Genomic DNA, 21,971 nt, shown 5'->3' on the forward strand with positions numbered 1-21,971 from the left:
AAGCCAGTGCAGACTGCGTAGTAGTGGTGTTACATGGGAGCAACGAGTGGCTCCCGTTATTACTCGCGCAGCTGCATTCTGGACTAACTGCAGCCTCCGGGTGCACTTCAAGGGCAGCCCCATGTAGAGAGCATTGCAATAATCCAAACGAGATGTGACCAGAGCGTGAGTGACCGTGCATAAGGCATCCCGGTCCAGGAAGGGGCGCAACTGGCGAACCAAGCGTACTTGGTGAAAGGCTCTCCTGGAGACGGCCGCCAAATGATCATCAAAAGACAGCCGTCCATCCAGGAGGACACCCAAGTTGCGCACCCTTTCCATTGGGGCCAATAACTCGCCCCCAACAGTCAGCCGCAGTTGCAGCTGACTGTACCGGGGTGCCGGCATCCACAGCCACTCCGTCTTGGAGGGATTGAGCTTGAGTCTGTTTCTCCCCATCCAGACCCGTACAGCTTTCAAGCACCGGGACAGCACTTCGACAGCTTCGTTGGGGTGGTCCGGGTGGAAAAGTACAGCTGACAGTATGTTGACAATTTAGCACATAAGACTGATTGGCTATAGCCGTGATGGCGAACTTATGGCACGCATGTCACAGGTGGCATGCGTAGCCATATCAGTGGGTATACGAGCTCAGTTCTGGCGCACTTCTGGGCCCACTAGAAGTACGGAAACAAGCTGTTTCTTGCCTCCGGAGGGCCTGAGTGGTGTGCGGAAGGCCCATTTTTCTCTTTCACCTGGCTCCAGAGCCTCTCTATGAGTCTGGGGAGGGCGTAAACGGCCTTCCCTACCCCCTTGCCCTCCACAGGCCAGAAACTGCTCATTTGCCAACTTCTGGTTGGACAGGAAGTGATGTTTTTTGCTGTCCCCAGTCTCCAAAGATTCCTAGAGAGGCTATCATTGAGTGGCAGAACAGAGCAAACATGCACACAGCAGGCAGCATGTCTTGATTGGTATCTTCCTTTTACCTCACAGGCCAGAATTGGTCTCTTTCTGATCAGTTTTTGGAGAACTGTCCTGCTGACAGAAAGATGGATGAGTCCCATGTATTTTTCCCCCCCAATATTCCTTTGAGTGTAGAAAGAGTAAAAAGGTTCCAGGCCACTTGCAGCCACCAGAACAAGGTCCATCATGTTTGCCTGCTTGAATACTTTGGTCTGGTTTGCGACGTGATTTGTGTATCCCTGAGTTTCATCCACTTCACCTTCATCACCTTTGACTTCAGTACACAAATCGGTGCCTCCTAAAGTGGCTGAAGCTGTGGGATGTGCTAGTGTTTGGGAAGGAGAAACCCTGCAGGAAGGCCCCACTGTGCTCCGGGACCCACCCACCTTTCAAGCCTTCCAGAGACCAGGGAACCAAGTGGAAGACCAAAGCACAGGTGACCGAGGAGGTCCTGGAGGCTGAACTGGACCAGCACAATCGACCAAAATTCAAGGTGAGGAAACTGGTCACTGTGGCAAAGACTCAGTTGAAAGCATAACCTTTGTACTTCAGGTTAGTCGGACCATTTTAAGCTTATCCATTCTTGACAAGAATTCCTGTCTTGCAAGCTGAAAGTGGCCAAGGAGTAGCAAAAGTTAGATCTGAATTCCAGATCCAGTGGGTTTTTTTCAGGTACACATCAAACGGAAGCTTGCACATCCGTTTTACTGCTGCTCTTCCACTTCCATTTTGCATCTGTCTCGGCCTCCAAGCCAGGCAGAAAATCTTTTCCTCACAATAAGAAAAGAAGGGACTGCAGGGCCCTTAAGTTTTGGGTGCCAGTGAGATTTGGTACTGCTGGTGGATGCTGCTTTCTTTTTTCTCTACCTTGACATCAGATTAAAGTTTCTTCTCCATTGTCATCTCACCAATTTTTGCTTTTTTGCCTTCTACCAATCCATTTGTTCTTTTGGAAATTTTAAATTCTTCCACAAACTCTCCCCCTAAAAATGGATAGCTGACAGTTTAGGGCACCTGATATCAACATTCCCATCTGTTGCAGGTGTATTTCTGAGTCTCCCACCTTCTGTCTCTAGATGAGTAATGCCCCTGGGCATAGAGGGCTATAAAGGCTTCTTTATTCAACCCTTTCCCCTCCGTACTATTGATTTTTTTTTTTAATACCATGCTAAGCAGCAATGAGTTTCGGAGATCCTTTAAAATGACTCTAAATGACCTTTTTATCCGCGCGGGGCTGGCTTAAATTGAATTTTAAATGTTAAATTTTATTAATTTTAAAGGGGTTTTAGTGTATGGTAAATTTTTAAATTTTCAGGCCAATTTAAATAAATTTCTTAAATTCTGTTTTAATTGTATTTTGTATTGTTCGTTTTATTCTGCCTGTACACCGCCCTGAGTCCTTCGGGAGAAGGGCGGTATAAAAATCAAATAAATAAATAAATAAATAAATAAATCACTTGTTCGACCTGTAGATTGCTCTCCTTTGTGGACCACCTGGCTTGGGGAAGACAACTCTGGCTCATGTCATTGCAAAGCATGCTGGATATAATGTGGTGGAAATGAATGCCAGGTAAGTCGTAGTTCCCTTTTTTCAAGTCACATAGAACCGCTGGACAAGAAAGTGATGAGAGCTGGAACACGCTTAATATATAAACGAATCTAAATACCTGAGCTCAAGCCAAACCCAGGCTTCTGTCTCTTTTCTGTGATGTGTTGATCTCTGATTTGACAGCGCACAGGCATTGCCTTCCCTCAGGTCTGCCATGCAAGCATCTACTCTCCTCTTTTGAGGTTGATAAATAGATCCTGTCAGGTATGCCTCCATTCAAATCATAAGAAAGAAAACCCCTGACCCCATGGATTAAGAGAAGGGATATTTTTACTAACAATTTTTTTAAAAATTTTCATTTATATCCTGCTCTTCTCCGAAGACTCAGGGCGGCTTACACTATGTCAAGCAATAGTCTTCATCCATTTGTATATTATATACAAAGTCAACTTATTGCCCCCCAACAATCTGGGTCCTCATTTTACCTACCTTATAAAGGATGGAAGGCTGAGTCAACCTTGGGCCTGGTGGGACTTGAGCCTGCAGTAATTGCAAGCAGCTGTGTTAATAACAGACTGTCTTAGCAGTCTGAGCCACCAGAGGCCCTGAACTGATGAGCAGCAAAAGCAAGGCAAGATCTGGGGAAAATCTGCTTGAAAGTTACTCCCCCCAGGGTCCAGCCCAGAAAGACCAATCAGCATCCAATATGATATGGGGAAATCTCTTCAGCAGATGCTGTGTGCCTCCGGAGGCCCAGGATGGCTGGCCTTGGAAAAGCCCAAACAACTCCCCTCAGTTGATGGGTGCAAACCTCCCTTCCAATTCTCACAGGAACATTTCACACCAGCTCACTTCCCCACCCCAAATGCCAAAAACCCATTTCTATGCCATTTCTATGGCAGCTGAGGGCAAGCAAGCTGCAGACGGGACTCTGGAGATCCGGCTAACATAGACCCGAAGAGTAGGGAACACAGCATTACTTCCATTAAAAAGATTTTCACATAACAGAAGGAAAAAGCTGCCCCACCCAAACCCTGCAATGGAAGCCACACAGCTGCCCTGACCCAGGACCAGGCGCAAGACGGCAACCATCCCATCTGCAGCTCTGCTTGCTGCCCTGAACTTCATGCGCCCTGTGCTCAATGTCTTCTTACTCCTGCTGCTGACAAGGCGCCTCCAGCCTGGCTCTTCCATGAGGCCTCGGCAGCTTCCTTCACTATCTTTAACCCAGAATGTTTATTTCAGTGACGACCGTAGCCCAGATATCTTCAAAACACAAATTGAGGCTGCCACTCAGATGAAATCAGTGCTGGGGGCCAATGAGAAGCCCAACTGCTTGGTCATTGATGAGATAGACGGTGCTCCAATGGTAAGGGAATCTTGACTGATTCATCAGTCCGTTCTTCTGTATTCTGCAATTAATAGCATTTAGCAATACACTTAGACTTATATACTGCTTCATAGTGCTTTACAGTCTTCTCTAGGAGGTTTACAGAGTCAGTCTCTTGCCTGCAACAATCTGGGTTGCATGTGGTGGGTCCATCATCCAATATATGAAAAAAAAATTCCCAAAATAATATTTTTTATTTAAATGAACATTTTAAGATATGTTAAAGGAACAGTAGAGGCAACAGTGAAGCATTTCACTATTAGCATAGAAATATTTTAACAATTTTGTCCAATTCTGATCAACCACAATACAAAACACAAATGCTAAGACCCTAGATGGACTGCAGAGAAGAGCAAGAAAGATGACTTGTTTAGGTGTCTGGAGGCTAAACCAGATGGTGGATGACTGAGGGAAGCAGATATGTCTAGTCAAGGACTAGGGGTGACATGGTAACTGTCTTACAGTGTTTGAGGAGCTATTTATTATATGGAGGACTTATTCTCCAAAGTACCTGAGGACGGGACAAGAAGTAATAGGTGGAAGCTGGTTAAAGAGAAATCCAACCTAGAACTAAAGAGAATTTTTTTTGAATTTTTTTTTTATTTTTAAACAAACATACATAAAAGCATAACACCATCTTCAATTACAAATACAAACAATGTGTCAGTTGGTTACAAGTCTTTTGTGCATTTTCACCATATTCAATTTACCTAGTTTCACATTTTATCAATCTAGTATATATCCAAATATTTTTGTCTTCATTAATCATTTATTTAACTATGACTATTTCTTCCCTCACTTCATACAAAATGTTCTAAAATTTAGGTTAACTTACATTGTACCATTCATTTCATCGTCCTGAATCAATCCAGTAATAATACATCTTTACATTATATTTTGTATATTTCTACAATTCTTGTATTATAAAAACCTCTACCAAACTTCATTACCATATTTTTTATATAACTATTGATAAAATAAGTCCCATATCTTGTAATATTGTTTATCTTGCTATTCTCTAATTTCAAATGTCAATTTGCTCATTTCAGCACATTCCATTATTTTCTTAATAGCGCTGTCTTGCGTTAGTATTTTTTCATTTTTCCAATTTTTAGCAAACACAATTCTAGCCGCTGTTGCTACATTCACAATCAAATATCTCAATTCTCTATTGTATGTTTCAGGTATAATCCCCAATAAAAAAACCTCTGGTTTAAAGTCTATGTGCTTTTTTATCATTTTTTCTAACCACGTGTGGATTTTAGTCCAGTATCTTTTAGCTTCTACGCACATCTACCACATATGGTAAAATGAGCCCGGTATCTGATGACATTTCCAGAAATTTCTTGACAGTGAGAACAACTGGTCTGTGGAGAAGATTGCCTCCTGGAGTTGTGGGTGCTCCATCACTGGAGGTCTTCAAGAAAAGACTGGACAACCATTTGTCCGGGATAGTATGAGGTCTCCTGCCTTGGGCAAGGCATTGGGCTAGAAGACCTCCAAGGTCCTTTCGCCCTATGATTTTATGGCAGATGAAATAGTCTTCATATCCAGTGGCGTAGGATATCCGCTGGGAAGCTTTAGGTCTACCTTCTTGCTTGTGATATGACTGGTTAATGATGTGGTGTTCAATTAGATGGATTCAGGATGATCCTTCTCAGAGTGTTCTGTCCCCAGGTGCTATGCCTGCAATTATTTTGGCCCTTTTGTCTTTTCAGGCATCTATCAATGTGCTATTAAGTATAATCAACCAGAAAGCTGGGATGGCAGAATCTGAAGACCGACCAAGTGGGGCAAAGAGCAAAGGACGAAACGGGCTTCTGCTCCGGCCAATCATCTGCATTTGCAATGACCAGTAAGAGATTGAGTATATGTGAGAGCATGCGCATCAGCCCACACTGGGGGCAAGAAAAAAGACGGAAAACACTGTGGGATTTTCATCGAAATCTTGGCAGGTTTTCAAGGCTAATTAACCTTGATAGGATAAATCTCCAATTTATTAAAGCTGTCTGAACATTTTATTTCAAACACCTCCTCCTCCCTTATTTTATGTGAGCTCTTGCTATTGCCCAATCACCAATCAGATTCCCTGCTAATTTCTTTGTTCTCGGGGCAAAGTTTTCTGTGATGTGGTTCTGAGGAAGAGGTGCTGATGATGGTTGTTTCAGCATTAGTACCCTATTTTCCTCTAGGTTAGAGAGCCAGTTTGGTGTCCTGGGGAAGGCACCAGACTCAAAACTGGGAGACTGGGAGTTCTAGTCCCACCTGGAGTACAAAGCCAGCAGGGAACCTTGGGTCAGTTGCTTTCTCTCAGCCCTAAGAAGGAGGCAGTGGCAAGCCACTTCCAGAAATGGACTCAAATAAAAAAAATATTTCCTCAGGAGGCTCCCAATAACATATATTTTGTTCCCATAACATCTCTTTGAATTAGGATGGGCTGAGAGAAAACTGTCCCTAGATCATCCCATCAAGTTCACACTGAGTGTTCTGGTGCTTGTTTCTCCCAGATCCCAGGACAAGATCCTCACATCTGCAGTTACACCAATTTGAATTTTTCTGCTCCCTTTTTTTATTATGATTATCACACTTCATTAATTTTGTGCCGTGATAAAAACAATACAACGTTAAGAAAAATAAAAAAGAGAAAGAAAAGTGATGAATAAAGAAAAAAGAGGAAAAAAGAATAAATAAACCGCTTCCAATTCTCTTTACAACAGATAAATTTATTGTCTGTTCTTCCTCTTTAACATTACATTGTGATTCCCTTCTTAACATATTTTATCCTTTCTAATCATCAAATCCATAACCAGTTCATTTTTTTCCCATTTTCAGCAAAAAGGCCATAAGATGTCTTTTCCTTAATCAAAAAGTCATTTTTACTGTTTGTTCAATTACTGTTATTGTCACCAGGCAGTCCTCTGTTCTGGATATTTTCGTATCTTTCCATCTTGGTGGATATTTTTTCCTTCTTTTTTCCAGATACGTTCCTGCTTTGCGGCTTCTGAAGCAGCAGGCTTTTCTTCTCCACTTTCCTTCAACTTTGCAATCTAGGCTGGTCCAGAGGCTGCATGAGGCAAGCACACCCAACCCCCTGGTTTTTTATTTCCTTTTTTGTGATCATTTTCTCTGCAGTAAGAATATCGTATGAGTAAACCTTCTTGGCCTTTGTCCAGGACAGTACCGGTAGCCTCCGATCACAATTGAGCCCAACATTTCTGTTGCTAAATGAGACTGTTCTTAAGTGAGTTTTGCTCCATTTTTTTAACCTTTCTTGCCACAGTTAAGTGAATCATTGCAAATGTTTATTTATTTATTTATTTATTTATTATTCGAATTTATATACCGCCCTATCTCCCAAAGGACTCAGGGCGGTTCACAGGCATATAAAACATCAATATCAATATACAAATTAAAATAATCCTTAAAAAACTTATTCTAGCGCCCGAATTATTAAAAATAGAAATATAAATATTAAATATAAATATTAAAATCAATTTAAAACCCCTCTAAATTTAAAAATCTAAGCCAGTCCTGCACAGATGAATAAATGTGTCTTGAGCTCGCGACGGAAGGTTCGAAGGTCAGGAAGTTGACGGAGTCCTGGGGAGTTCGCTCCAGAGGGTGGGAGCCCCACAGAGAAGGCCCTTCCTGGGCGCCGCCAAACGACACTGCCTAGCTGACGGCACCCTGAGGAGTCCCTCCCTGTGAGAGCGCACGGGTCGGTGAGAGGTATCTGGTCGCAGTAGGCGGTCCCGTAAATAACCCGGCCTATGCCATGGAGCGCTTTAAAGGTGGTCACCAAAACCTTGAAGCGCACCCGGAAGGCCACAGGTAGCCAGTGCAGCCTGCGCAGGATGGGTGTTATGCGGGAGCCACGAGGGGCTCCCTCTATCACCCGCGCAGCCGCATTCTGAACTAACTGCAGCCTCCGGATGCCCTTCAAGGGAAGCCCCATGTAGAGAGCGTTGCAGTAATCCAGGCGAGACGTCACAAGGCGTGAGTGACCGTGCAAAGGGCCTCCCGGTCCAGAAAGGCGCAACTGGCGCACCAGGCGAACCTGGTAGAACGCTCTCCTGGAGACGGCCGTCAAATGATCTTCTAGAGACAGCCGCTCATCCAGGAGGACGCTGTTGCGCCCCCCCTCCAGCGGGGCCAATGACTCGCCACCGATGGTCAGCCGCAGATTTAGCTGACTGTACCGGGATGCCGGCATCCACAGCCACTCTGTCTTGGAGGGATTGAGCTTGAGCCTGTTTCTCCCCATCCAGACCCGTACGGCCTCCAGGCACCGGGACAGCACTTCGATAGCTTCGTTGGGGTGGTCCGATGTGGAAAAGTACAGCTGGGTGTCATCCGCGTACAGCTGGTACCTCACACCGAACCCACTGATGATCTCACCCAGCGGCTTCATGTAGATGTTGAACAGAAGGGGCGAGAGGATCGATCCCTGCGGCACCCCACAAGTGAGGGGCCTCGGGGCCGACCTCTGCCCCCCTGTCAACACCGACTGCGACCGGTCGGAGAGATAGGAGGAGAACCACCGATAAACGGTGCCTCCCACTCCCAATCCCTCCAACCGGAGGGATTAGTAACTGTTTAGAAAAATTTTTAGAAAATTTTTTTTTAGAAAAACTGTTTAGAAAAGGATTAGAAAATGTTAGATTAGTAACATTGTTTAGTGAATCTGGCTTCCTCACTGACCTTGTTTGTTATGTCGCAAAAAGCTATCACATGACTCTGGGTCGCTGCAGCCATCATAAATATGAACCAGTTGTCAAGCCTCCAAATTTTGATCACGTGACCATGGGGATGCTGCAACAGTCGTAAGTGTGAAAAATGGCTGTAAGTCTGGGACTACCAGTACAGAAAAGTGTGGGAATAATTGGTTAAATTATTCTCCCTTATAGCCTGCAAACTTCCTAGTCTCTGCAAGTTGCAGAATACACCTGGTTCCCACCTGCTTGTTTAGTCCTATGGAAGGAAGGTCCTTTGATCCTTTTGTGGCCGGTGATGTCAGACGGGACGTCTCATTGATGGCTCTCCATCTTAGAAGATTGACTTACCTGTCACTCTTAAAATTCAAAAGCGAGATAAAGCAATACTGGTCCAAAGGTTTTTTGCTCCAAGCAATGGTCAGGATTTTGCTAAATTACTTATTCTTACGCTAATTACTGTAATAAAACAACGTTGCTAATATATTTTGTATATGCAAGGCCATCTGTGCAGCAGTATAATGCCCATCCTTATGCATTTCAGATTGCCATCCTACAGGGCATGAAAGCTGATATTGGGGCACTCACAACATTGTGTGACAAGACCGACAATGACATTCGCTCTTGTATTAACACTCTGCAGGTTAGTTGCATTGTTGACAGATTCCGTTTTTCCCCATCTTGTAAGTTCAAAGGAGGGATTAATGCTATACAAATCCTCTATTATTATTTGATCACTTTGCTCATATCTTCCTATTTATGAATAAAAGGTTATGCATAAACACTTCACTATGGTGATACTGTTGGGTCACTATAAAAAATGTGCTGCTTGAGAGCCAGATACGCAGCTCTAAAAGACAGGCACAGAACTCAAACTTTGCTGCATATCCATAAGGAGGAGAAGTTTGCCTGTTTGGTGAAAGATTCTCAGACAGATGAACTTGGCATCTTCTGCTCGCTCAGATTCTTCCTGAGCTAAGCTGGTCCTGATCAGAATCTGAAACTTTCCTTCCCTTCTCCACTCCACTCCATGTGACCCAGTCTCCTCTTCTTCAAGTTCCTATATAGCCGAGGGAAGAAAGAGCTGAATATGAGGACAGTTCAGACTGCAACGGTTGGCTTAAAGGACCAGAACAAAGGGCTGTTTTCCATCTGGCAGGAGATCTTCCAGCTGCCCAAAGTGCGGAGGTGAGAAAGAATTGCTCTGGTGTCTCACTCAACCTAGACAGGAGGAGACCAATTGCAACCACTGGGTGCTGGTTAAGAAGTTTGACCTCGAGACCAAAAAGACCCTCTTCAATCCTACAACCTTGATGAAGTGGCCCTGAGCCAGTTGTGCTCTTCCAGCTCAACCTACCTCGCCAGGGTGGTAATTGGAGTAAGTGTGGAAGATGCACAATCTAAATCACCCTTTACTGCCGGGGCACAAATAAGAACCACCATCAGAAAGAGTAGCATTTTATTATCCATATGGATCAAAGCAAACCCAGTCATGCCTCCAGTTTTTAGTTGGCTGTATTTGCAAAACTGGCTTTTTTAATCTTGATTCTCTGAAACATCATTTAATTTTTAATACTTTGAAATTCTTTCTTAATCATTGTTTCTGAGGCCATTGGAACAGGTTTTGCTGAAATTTTTTAAGTTTGTATCCAAAGCTGTCCAATACAAATCTCAGAAGTTTTAAAACAAAAGTGCCTAAATCAACATGGCAAGGGATAACTGCTTGCATGCTGCGATACGTTAAATTGCACAGGAATTCATCAGGTATCCTTATTTGTGCAGAGGGACTTTAGGCCCTTGAAATACTTTGTTTTGGCAGGGAAAATACCAAAATATACATCATGACATTGAATGGACTTTTATTATGATATTTGATGAAAGCTAGATACAACTTGGCTTTAAATGAGACACAAATGATTAAGGAGGTTGCTTATTCTGTCACTGGATAATTGGATCTGCATCCTTCGTCAAGACTCTTGCCCTGCTCTTTCTTCTGGGTGTAGTGTGAGGGCACTTTTCCATTGAGGGGCCAGACATTAACATGCCACAACTACCAGGCTTGGGGAGCAGATAATTCTGTATTCAAACATGTATTATCCAGAGGACGGGCTTTGGGGTTTCTCTTCCAGCTTCCCCACTTTACAAAGGTAAAGCATTTGTTCATTGACTGCCCTTTATCTGTTCCTTAACTTAAATAACCTCGAAATGCCATTGACTGTCTTCTTTGCTCCTCCCAAAGAAACCAACAACCTCTGTCTTCTTGCTCTCTTTTCCTTGTCAAGGAAGAATTTAGGCAGAGACCCTTCCCTTCCAGCCAGCCTTCTTCTTAGTGGAGCTGATGATGACTTTGGCAGAGGGGCAGGTCAGGCAGCCATCAGTTCCTCCGCTCAGCAGTTCCATCGCATTTTGCACCTCAGTGTTTCTTCAGGGGAATACGAAAAGCTTAGCCAGGTACGTACCAGTGTTTAGTAAGTTCGTTTCCACAGTTCAAACTTGTCTCCTCACCTCACCAATTGTGTTTGGTTGCTGAAAGAGTTCTGTTGACTCATCTTTGGCGAAATAGAGAGACAAATTTATTAAAGATTTTCACAAAAACAAAAACATGAAATAACATGAAACACCCCACCCCACCCCCGCAAAATGATATTTTTCAGTGGCTGGTATCATAAAGCGAGATTTCCAACTCTACTAAATGTGGTGATTTTGGAAAAGTGGGGGCCTTTTATTTTTCAGGGCTCTGTGGCCAAAGGCAAAATCAACCAATAAATACAGTTCTTCTGGGGTTTCCCAATCTTGACCAGCCTGTTGAGTTCAGTCCATGCAAAGCCGTCCTGCTGTCTGTTGACCAGGTGCTCTTCCAGTTCAGCTGGGGGGTGGGGAAGGGGGGTCATCTCTGAGCAGTCTCCTCAGGAGTGTCCTGCTCAGAGACATGACTCCATTTTCTATCAGAGAGGAGATACTCCCTTGGGTTAGCAACAGATCAGGGGTGAAATCCGCCCGGTTCGGACCGTTTTGGGCGAATAGGTAGCGGAGATTGGGGCTGGTTCGCTGAACTAGGAGTGATGGCTGGCTGGCCATGCCCCTGAACCTGTCCATAGCCTGCAGTCCTGCCATGCTTACCTGCCTTCCACGTGGGCTTCCACTTGCCTGCCTTCGCAAGCTGGACACCGGGAAGGCAGCGGGGAAGGCAGGTAAGCATGGCAGGGCTGCAGGGAAGGAGCTAGCAGCTTACACGCCTCCTCCCCACCCCACTCAAGCAGCGGCTGCCCTGCTCAGCCCCGACAAGCTATGCATCCATGGTGCCGACAGCAGCAACCCAAGACAACCAGGGAAGATCATCGCTTGCAAGTAGAGGTAGCAAGTGTATGCCGTGCCGTGGGAAAAATGAGAGGCCCTATTGTCCCTCAGAGCCTGTCGCTGCTTGAGTGGAGTGGCCAAGGACAACGGCGAGACTCAGAGTAGGTCAGGTGGAGCTGGCTGACTCGGCTGCTCAGAAGCCGCCACTGCCAGAAGTTTAGGTGCCTCGGCTTCAGGTGGACATATTCATTATAGTTGTCAGCTGCAGACGTCCACCTGCCCTCCCGAAGCACCACCGCAGCGAACAAAACAACCCCATTGCGCCGTGCCTCCTCCAAACGTGCCCACCTATGCGTGCCATTTCCTCAAATGGGCTATGCATGGGGCGCTTGGAGAGAGAAAGAGCAATAGATCTCTCCAACTCTGTTTGTGTGTGTGTGTGTGTGTGTGAGGGAGGGAGGGAGGGAGCAATCTGAAGCCGAGGCACCCAAACTTCTGGCAGCGTCGGGGGCAGCTTCTGAGCAGCCCTGAGTCAGCCAGCTCCACCTGACCTACTCCCTGAGTCTCACCGTTCTCCTCACTCCCCTGCCACCCCACTCAAGCAGCGGCAGGCTCTGCGGGACAACAGGGCCTCTCATTTTTCCCACAGCGTAGCGTATGCTTGCCACCTCTGCTGTCTGCTTGCAAGCGATGCTCTTCTCTGGTTCTCTCGGGATGCTGGTGCAGGCACCATGGATGCATAACTTGTTGGGGCTGAGCTGGGAAGCCGCTGCTTGAGTGGGGGGAGCGGGGGGGAGGAGAACGGCAAGACTCAGGGAGTAGGTCAGGTAGAGCTGGCTGACTCAGGGCTGCTCAGAAGCCGCCCCTGCTGCTGCTCCGAAAAGTTTGGGTGCCTCGGCTTCAGATCCCTCCCTCCCTCCCTCACACACACAGACAGAGAAACAGAGGTTGGACAGCTCTCTTATTCTCTCTCTCTCTCTCCAAGCATCCCCTGCACAGCCCATTTGAAGAAAGGGCACGCATGGCTGCAGGAGGAGGCCCAGGTGGAAGGTGGCTTTTTCTGCAGCATCCCCATCCCCTCTTTGGATCACCCTGCAAGGGGGAGGCTCTGCCTTTGCAGAAATGGGGGTAGGCGGTTTGTACGGTAGCAAAAAAAAAATTAGATTTCACCCCTGCAAGAGATGCTTCAGAGATGAAGCTCAAATAAGTTGCTTTTATGGGAATAGACAATAAGCTCTTACAGTACCAAATTCAGCTCTTGCAGAATCTAGAAATCGAGATATGTTTGAACACCAACACGAGAGTCTGCATCTTTTTATCTCACCTTGTGTGGCAATAATTTGACTATTTGTGGCGACTGAGAACAGGGACCACCATCTAGGTCAGAATGGGGAAATTAACGACAGGAACATGGCTGCGCCCACTCCACCACAGGGCCCCACCACAGCAGGCATTCATTCTCAGCTGGCCCTCTGCCAGCGCTCCTCCAACGCAGCTGCCTCCCGTGCGATCCTTGTCTCCGGCCACTCCACAGTGCAGGAGAAGTAACCGTGCATCCCTGGTTTGCCTAACAATAATAATAATTTTGGGATAAACTTTTATTGTAGACAAAAGCCCTTAGTTTCAAAAACATAGTGAATCTTGACTCTTCTATGAGAAACTGCTGGTCCTTGTTTTTAAAAACCCAAACTTGTTTGTGGAGGAGGGAAATGTGGGAGAGGGGGAAGAGAAAGGAGAAGGCAGGAGAGGAGAAGACGGCTGATATTGGAATCTATTATCTATTATCATCCTAATAAGATCAAAGAAAACGTTTTGATTAGGAGAACAATTGCATGACAGGTTAGGATGAGGGGCTTATGCTTTTATTACAAGACAGCGTTTTCTTTTAAAGAGACTAATGTCAGCGTTCCAGAAGAACCCAACTCCAATTAAAAACTACGAGACAGGCATTTTCTCAGAGTTCCAATTTATTAGAGTATGTATCCTGGCACATCTAGAAAACCTGAATCCGAGAGGGTTTTCCCTCAGAAAATCAGCATCCCAAATCCAGCCCCTGCACCCCTCAATCCATCACACGGCCCAATCACCATCCGTCCCAACTTCAGCCACCACTTCAACCGCTCCTCCTCCAGATGCAGGAACAACCTGACCTTGACCAAAAGAAGAATGCTATTATGTCTAACTACAAACCCTCTACTAAATCCCCCTCCTACTTTCCCAAGCACAAGAAGGTTCTGGTGCTAATATGGCTTCCAAAGCTGACAGCTAATGCATTCCCTTTTGGGGCTTGCAACATACTTATTTTCACTGATGGCAATTACAGAGAATGTGCTTGGTCGGGGAGGCTATTGGGACGTGGTTGAGAGTTCCTCTTCCAAGAGGGGCCCTTCACATTGATCATGCATCTTCCTTGAGAGCAAACCGAGGATGCACCATGACTTGTCCTGCACTGTGGACTGGCCAGCGACAAGGATTCTTGGGCAAATCAGGTGGTGGTGGTTCCATTGGAGTGCCGGCAGACCATTGGCAGGGAAGGGGCGCTGGGAGGGGGCAGCCGAGGATAAATTCATGTGAGGGGTTGGCTGTGGTGGGGCCCTGCGGCAGAGTGGATACAGCAGCCATGTTCCCCTGGTTAATTGTCCTAGATCCCATCTGGGCTAATCTCGGACGCTCGTTGTTGCTGGCTTCACTCCGGCCCTGTTTCTTGCAGGGCTTGTACGACAACTTCCTCAATATGAAGGTGAAGGATTCCAGCTTGGATTCGGTCTGCTTGGCCTTGGAGTGGCTTGGCTTCTCTGATCTGCTGGGCAAGGCAATCCTGTGTAGCCAGAACTTTCAGCTGATGAGATACTTGCCCTTCCTCCCAGTTTCTTTCCATTTGCTCTTTGCTGCTTCCAGTATTCCCAGACTGACCTATCCGCACAGCCAACATGAGGTATGAATGGAGAAAAAAACCATCAGGGACCGGCTAGGAAAAACAAAAAAGTTTAGCATCGGTCACCTTCGTGATTCAGAGCATTCCCAAATGATCATGAAGTGGAGACCTGCCCTTTCCTCTCCTCTCTCCTTCTGATGTTTCAAAGTCCCTATGCATTCTTGTCAGGTGAAAAATACAAAAATCATGGGTATTTTAACATAATTAGGAATTCATTATTATTTATTTGGAATAAAATCAGAAAACAAGATTATACGAATATACCATCTTGGATTTCCCCCAACAAAACACTAACACATCCAAATTTAATAGGCTGGGCTAAAATAATTAGGTACAGGGACATATCAAATGAATTGGGAAAATTAAAAACAAAACAAGAATTGGAACAAGATTTGAATAGGGAAGTTGAATGGTGGACATACTTCCAAATTAGATCAAAATACATAGAAGGTACAAAAACTAAACAGATACAATTGGAGCAAAATGAATTGGATAAAATAATATATGGGAAGGACCAAAAATTAATCAGTAAAACATACAATTTCTATGATTAAATGGGCAAGAAATTTTAACCATACAGCAGAATTAGAGAAGTGGGAAAGATGTGGAGAACAAATATGAAATTGACTATATCGACAGCATACAAGGAAAACCAGATGAAAATGTTTCATAGATGGCATCTTCCACCAGCTAGAATAGCAAAAATGTTCCCTAGTAACTCACCAAAGTGTTGGAAGTGTAAGAGTAACTATGGAACATATTACCATCTTTGGTGGACATGCCCAGTGGCAAAACAATTTTGGGCTAATAATTAAAAAGTGGTTAGAAGAGATAATAAAGAAATCAATAAGGGAAGAGCCAGAACAATTCCTATTAGGGATCCCAACAGAAAACCACACAAATGATATACGATACTACACATATTAACGGCGGCACATATAGTATATGCACAAAATTGGAAAAAAGAGAACCCACCAACAGAGGAAGATCTAATTAGGAAAATTCTAGAATGCGCTGATATGGATAAACTCACAAAAGAAATCAAAGAAAAAGAAGATACAGAATACTGTAAGATCTGGTGTAGATAGTACGAATGGTTAAAAAATAGGAAAGATAAGAAAACTGAACAATAGGGTAGAATGTGGATGAAATAAAAGAAGATAGATCATAAAAGTAAAATAAGATAGGATTAAAATATGCAGATATAGTAACAAGGGACCGCTCTGAATAGCTGATAAGATGTGTGTGTGTGTGTGTGTGTGTGTGTGTGTGTGTGTGTGTGTGTGTGTAGGTCTGGCTATTCGGGTTTTCTCCCGCGTAAAATTGGAAGTGTCTTGGCGACGTTTCAACGAAGTCTCATTCGTCATCTTCAGGCTTCAGCTGCTTCATGATCAGTGCTTCATGATCAGTGTGGGTTTGGGTCTGCTTTCTGGGTGGATGTGTGGTGGTGACATCCTGTGTGGACCTCGTGAGTGTGGGTCTGGTGTCATTCCTCGTGTTAGGGACACGTTTGTCAATAAGGGCAGGTTTCCAAATGGCTGGTAGGCGGGAGGTATCATGATCATGAAGCACGATTAAGGACCAGAAGCCAGACCGCAGCTGCAACATTGGCCATTTCAAACCCCTCCAATCCATACATGCAGCAGACTGACACCCACTGTGAAGATGTGGCACGACCGCGAACACGAAGCCGGACAGCAGCTGTGCAGCTCACCAGCTCAAATCCCCCTGCAAATCAGACTAATCTGAGCACAACCAAGCCCCCACCAACGAGGACACACCCCCAGCCAATCAGAGCACCAAAAAAACCCCATCCAATCAGAGCACAGCCAAGCTCCCACCCAATCAGTTCAAACCCCCACTAGCAGTTAAAAAAGAAGAAACAGCTGCAGTCACACATTGCTCCCAGAAGCACGAAGCTGAAGCCTGAAGATGACGAATGAGACTTCGTCGAAACGTCGCCAAGACACTTCCAATTTTACGCGGGAGAAAACCGGAATAACCAAAGACCTACATACAAACACCCGCGAAAACCTCAGAAAACAAATATATATATGTTTTCTGAGGTTTGTTTTCTGAGGTTTTCACAATATTTCACAATATTTCACTATATATATATATATATATTTGCATTTATATCTCGCCCTTCTCTGAAGACTCAGGGCGGCTTACACTATGTTAGCAATAGTCTTCATCCTATTTGTATATTTATATACAAAGTCAACTTATTGCCCCCAACAATCTGGGTCCTCATTTTACTTCCCTTATAAAGGATGGAAGGCTAAGTCAACCTTGGGCCTGGTGGGACTAGAACCTGCAGTAATTGCAAGCAGCTGTGTTAATAACAGACTGTCTTAGCAGTCTGAGCCACATATATAAATGTATGTTTGTCTTATGTTTTAATGTGTATAAATAAAAAATAATTTAAAAAAAAAACAAAGTTCATAAGTCTCTTATGGACATGAATCAAAATTCAGGGATAAAAATTGCAGTTTTGCATGCAAATTCATACAGTCTCAAGTTCAGTTTAGGTCTGAGAGGGAAAACTGCAGAAAACTCAATCTACTGAGTTGGTGTCAACCTTTCCAGAGAGAACCTCATTTGATTTTAATAATCATGAAAGCCTACCAATGTTTTTCCTTCTTTCTCTTTTATACCAAAGATAGTCACGGTGGGGTGACTTTCTTTCTCACACCTATCTCTTTTTCTGAACTAAGTTCATGTTTTTCCAATAGATGTTATATTTGACAGCCAACAAACCTTTTGCAGCCTTTTGGGAGAAATTGCATTGCTTGTCAATATTCTGCATAATGGGGGTGAAATCTCTGCAAATGTTTCCTGTTCTTTTCCTCGTTCAGGCTCTATCCAAACTGACCCAGATGCATCACCTGGTAGATTCCATGATTTCTGGAATTGCGCCCAACTCGCGCAGTCGTGTCAGACCTCAATCTTTTACCCTTGAAGCCCTTTGTCTTCTCTTGGAGATTATTTCACCAAAACTGAGACCGGTAAGACAAACTCCTTCCTGGGGCTGGGAAGGGTTTCATAGGTCAAGACTGGCTGAACGAGCAACCCAGCGGCTAGAGGGACAATAAGATCCAAATCCTTAGGTTAAAGACATCGCCCCTGCTTGGATTTGTGTTCCGTAAGGCATGAAAGAGAGCCAGTTCGTGGAGGGGTAATCCTGCTCTAAGCACAAAGCCGGCTGGGTGATCCTGGGCCAGCTTCTCTCAGCAGACAGTGGCAAACCACTTCTGAGAACTTGCCAGAAAAACTGCAGGGACCGGTCCAGTCAGTTACCAGGAGTAAACAATGACTCAAAGGCACAAGCGGGTGCATGCATGAATGCAATAACAATGCATTCTGGCAAGTGATGATAACAAGGCCAGCCGAAGCAAGAATAGAGAGCTGCTTACCAAGAAAGGCAGTTTTGTGCCAGCCTGCCTTGCCAATCATCTGAGTTGCTCTCTTTTGTTCTTTTTCCAAAATCTCAACATCTTTTTTTAATGTGGTGACCAAAACCGGAAGCAGTATTCCAGGTGTAGTCTTACTAAGGCTTTATAAAGCGGTACTAATAACTCTCGTGATTTTGATTCTATGCCTCTTTATAGAACCAAGGATTGTATTAGCTTTTTTGGCTGCTGCCACAAACTGCTGACTCATGTTCAACTGATCATCCACTAGGACTCCAAGGTCCCTCTCATAGTTAACTGTTTTTGAGCGAGGTTTCTTGAACCTTTGGTTTTCCTGCCCAGGTGTAAAACCTTGCTTTTCTCCACATTCTCCACACTGCGGTGGTTCAGTGGTTAGAATGCAGTACTGCAGGCTACCTCTGCTGGCTGCCTCTAATTTGGCAGTTCATATCTCACCAGGCTTAAAGTTGACTCAACCTTCCATCCTTCCAAGGTGGATAAAATGAGGACCAAGATTGTTGGGACCAATATGCTGACTTTGTAAACTGCTTAGAGGGGGCTGTATAGCACTGTGAAGTAGTATAAACACTTATACACTACTGCTATTGTTAGATAGGGCCCATTGTTCAAGTTTGTCAAGATCATTTTGGATCCTGAGCTTGTCTTCTGGGTATTGGCTGTTTCTGCCAGCTTAGTGTCAGCTGCAGATTTGATGAGTTCCCCTTCTATTCCCTCATCTAAGTCATGAAGAGTACTGGGCCTAAGAAGGAAACTTGTTGGTACCCCCACGGCTTACTTCCCTCCATGTAGACATAGACCCATTAAGGACTATTGATGAGTATGGTTTGTCAGCCAGTTACAAATCCAGCTGGTGGTGAGGCTGTCTGTCACACATTTTTCTAGCTTACCAAGAAGTACGTTGTGGTTTAGTTTGTCAAATGCCTTGCTGAAGTCTAAATATACTATGTCCAGTGGTGGGTTCCTACCGGTTCTGCCCGGTTCTACCAAATAGGTAGTAACTTTAGGGACTAGTTCTCCGAACTGGTAGTAAGGGCAGCCTGGCCACGCCCCCAAACCGATTCCCCAGTCACTGCTTGCTCGCCCACCCGACGCGTCCAAGAAGCCTCTCAACTGCTTGGCCACAGCGCGCCGAAAAGTCCTTCAGCCGGTGAAAAGAAAGCTGCACTTGCCCAAAGATGCCAGCAGCAACTGGAGGTCTTTTTGGCGCCCTGCGCCAGCGGCTAGGTGGAAAAAAAGCCGCCGGCAAGGAAGCAGCCAGATCCTTCGCATAGCCCGAGCTCTCTGGGCTGGGTAAACAAGTGTGGGGAGGCGAAGGGAAGCGGGCTCAGCTCCCCACGTATTGCACCCCCTCCCAGCCTTTGCCTGCACCTCCGTGCCAGCAGCATCTCACGAAGCTGCCACTGTTGGAGCTGTGAGAGCGACTGGGGCAGCCTGGTAAGCTGGGTGCCCGAAAACAGCACAGAGGTTCCCCACAGTTCCTCGGCTCATCTGGGCTGCAGCTGAGTCCTCTGCCCTGAGCTGGCGGACGGAGGCAACCCTCCCCAGCCAGATCTTTCCAGATTTGACTTGGAGGAAAGCGCAGCTCATGGCTGCTACATTTCACTGTGCTGGATGAGCAAAGAGGAAGAAACAGCCAGTGGAGAGCACACAGAGCTGCTGCAGTCCACGTGTTCTCCAGGTGAGCGGCTGTTTCTCTCCTTCGTTATTCTTTGTGGGAAAGCGTTTGGCGCAGCACAGTGAAATTTAAGAGCCATGAGCTGTGCTTTCCTCCAAGTCTCAGCCAAAGCTCCTGTTTCCCTCTGCCGCCCACAGCACTTGGAGGAGGAAAAAAAAGTGTCAAAAAGTCTCAAAAATTTTCGCCACCATTTCGGTGGGCGTGACTTGGTGGGGGGGTCATGTGACCGAGTGCGTGAGTGATGTCAAGTTGACCTCCTTAGCCACACCCACAGAACCGGTAGTAAAAAAAAATTAGAACCCACCCCTGACTATGTCCACAACATTTCACTGGTCTACTAATTTAGTCACGTTGACAAAGAATGAAATAATATTGGTTTGGCTTGATCTGTTTTTAACAAACCCGTGCTGACTAGTTATAACTATTTGTTTCTAGATGTTCACAGATCTGGTTTTTTTTTTTATTATTCTTTTCAGTATCTTCCAGGTATTGATGTTAGGCTGATTGATGTGTACTTTCCTGGGTCTGGTTTTTTTTCTCTTTTGAAGATGGGAACCACATCAGTTCTTTTCCAATCCTCTGGTAGTTCCCCAGTGCTCCAAGATTTTTTAAAGATACAATACAATGGTTTTGAGATGATATCTGCCAGCTCCTTCAGAACTCTGGGATGTAACCCATCAAGTCCTGGTGATTTATATTCATCAAGGCCAAACAGGGGTTCTCTTACTATTTCCTTGCTTATTTTAATTTTTATTTCTAGTCTGTCTTTTACAGTTATGGTTTTGGTAGGTTGGGCGATAGTTTCTTTTTGTGTGAAGACCGATGCAAAGAATGAGTTAAGCAGCCCTGCTTTCTCTCTGCTGCCTGTTACTTCCTTGCCATCTTCTCTTTAGTGGACTGACTGTTTCCTTGACTTTTTTCTTGTTATTTATAAAATAATTAGTAATTGCTATCTGTTGAATTCCAGAACTTTCCTATTTTTTTAATCGAATTTTAATATGGTGTGAAAAATAATTATCATTAACCTAATAATCGTAACCTCTAATTATTCATTCTGTATAAGTTGTAGTATTGGCCATTAATTTGATGGCTTTAGTGGAGGAAAGATCTGGTAAATCCTGTTGGCACTGAAGACTCCATGATATCTCCACATCCCTCCAAATGCCCATTTTGGAGATCAGTCATGGGAGGAGGCCTGGCCTCCTCTGACTCCTGCTTGCAAGCATTCCAGCCAGATCCCGGTTGCCTTGCTGTGAAAATCAACACGCTGGGCTAATTTGAGCTTTGGCCTGATCAAGCAGATCCCTTTGGATGTCCTTAAGACACGGCAACTAACTTGAGCAGCTTTCAAAGAGGATGATTGGATGAATGCGTGGAGGAAGCCTCTATGTTATCTCCACTTCAAGGACAACTCTCCCCAAATGTTACTGAGGAGAGATGGAGGAAGAGGGGTGAGGTTCTCTGCCTCCTGCTTGCAAGTCCCTTGGAAGCTGGATGGTGGGAGAAGCAAAATGCTAAATGAAGACGGAGCTTGCGATGATTCATTCTTCTTACCTCCTTAGGTGAACACACAGCTGTACAGTCAGAAGGAAAAAGAGCAGCTGTCACAGCTGATCCATGTTATGCTGGCATACAATCTTACCTACCATCAAGAGCGCACTCCAGAAGGCCAGTACATCTATAAGCTTGACCCGTAAGTACCACCTTTTCAGATAAGCAGGTAAGTTCAGATAAGCAGGTAAGTTCTGTTCTCCCTAGAAACGCAGCATCTGATGCAAGAGTAGCCGTGAAGAGACATCAGTATTTTATGGTATATGGGAACGGTTGGATGGATGGATGGAAAGGAGATAGGAATATTTAGTTACTAAGCATAATCAATAGATAAAATAAGAATACAAATATGTAGAATTTAATGTTTGTCATTATTGCACGGATTATTGTCAGATGAAAAACACCACAAATAAGCTGTTAAATGATATAAGCTTTTCTTTTTCCTTTTTTTATGCTTTTAATGTAAAAAAGTTCAATAAAGTATAT

General features: G+C 44.8%; 1 protein-coding gene across 5 annotated transcripts in view; it reads left to right on the forward strand.

Moving 5' to 3' along the window:
* The window catches only part of CHTF18 (chromosome transmission fidelity factor 18), a 42,222-nt gene that overhangs the window by 16,144 nt on the left and 4,107 nt on the right, over positions 1-21,971 (forward strand). For 4 of the 5 annotated variants that reach the window (XM_058157019.1, XM_058157022.1, XM_058157020.1 and 1 more), the window contains exons 8-18: positions 1,223-1,435; positions 2,415-2,512; positions 3,737-3,860; positions 5,600-5,736; positions 6,861-6,954; positions 9,138-9,236; positions 9,651-9,781; positions 10,876-11,044; positions 14,601-14,825; positions 17,684-17,833; positions 21,497-21,627. In XM_058157019.1, coding sequence (XP_058013002.1) covers positions 1,223-1,435; positions 2,415-2,512; positions 3,737-3,860; positions 5,600-5,736; positions 6,861-6,954; positions 9,138-9,236; positions 9,651-9,781; positions 10,876-11,044; positions 14,601-14,825; positions 17,684-17,833; positions 21,497-21,627 — 1,571 coding nt within the window. The remainder of the gene's footprint in view (positions 1-1,222; positions 1,436-2,414; positions 2,513-3,736; positions 3,861-5,599; positions 5,737-6,860; positions 6,955-9,137; positions 9,237-9,650; positions 9,782-10,875; positions 11,045-14,600; positions 14,826-17,683; positions 17,834-21,496; positions 21,628-21,971) is intronic. The other variant, XM_058157023.1, reaches the window with a different exon arrangement.

Source organism: Ahaetulla prasina, chromosome 14, assembly GCF_028640845.1.
Source record: "Ahaetulla prasina isolate Xishuangbanna chromosome 14, ASM2864084v1, whole genome shotgun sequence".
In the NCBI taxonomy this organism is placed as follows: Eukaryota; Metazoa; Chordata; class Lepidosauria; order Squamata; family Colubridae; genus Ahaetulla; species Ahaetulla prasina.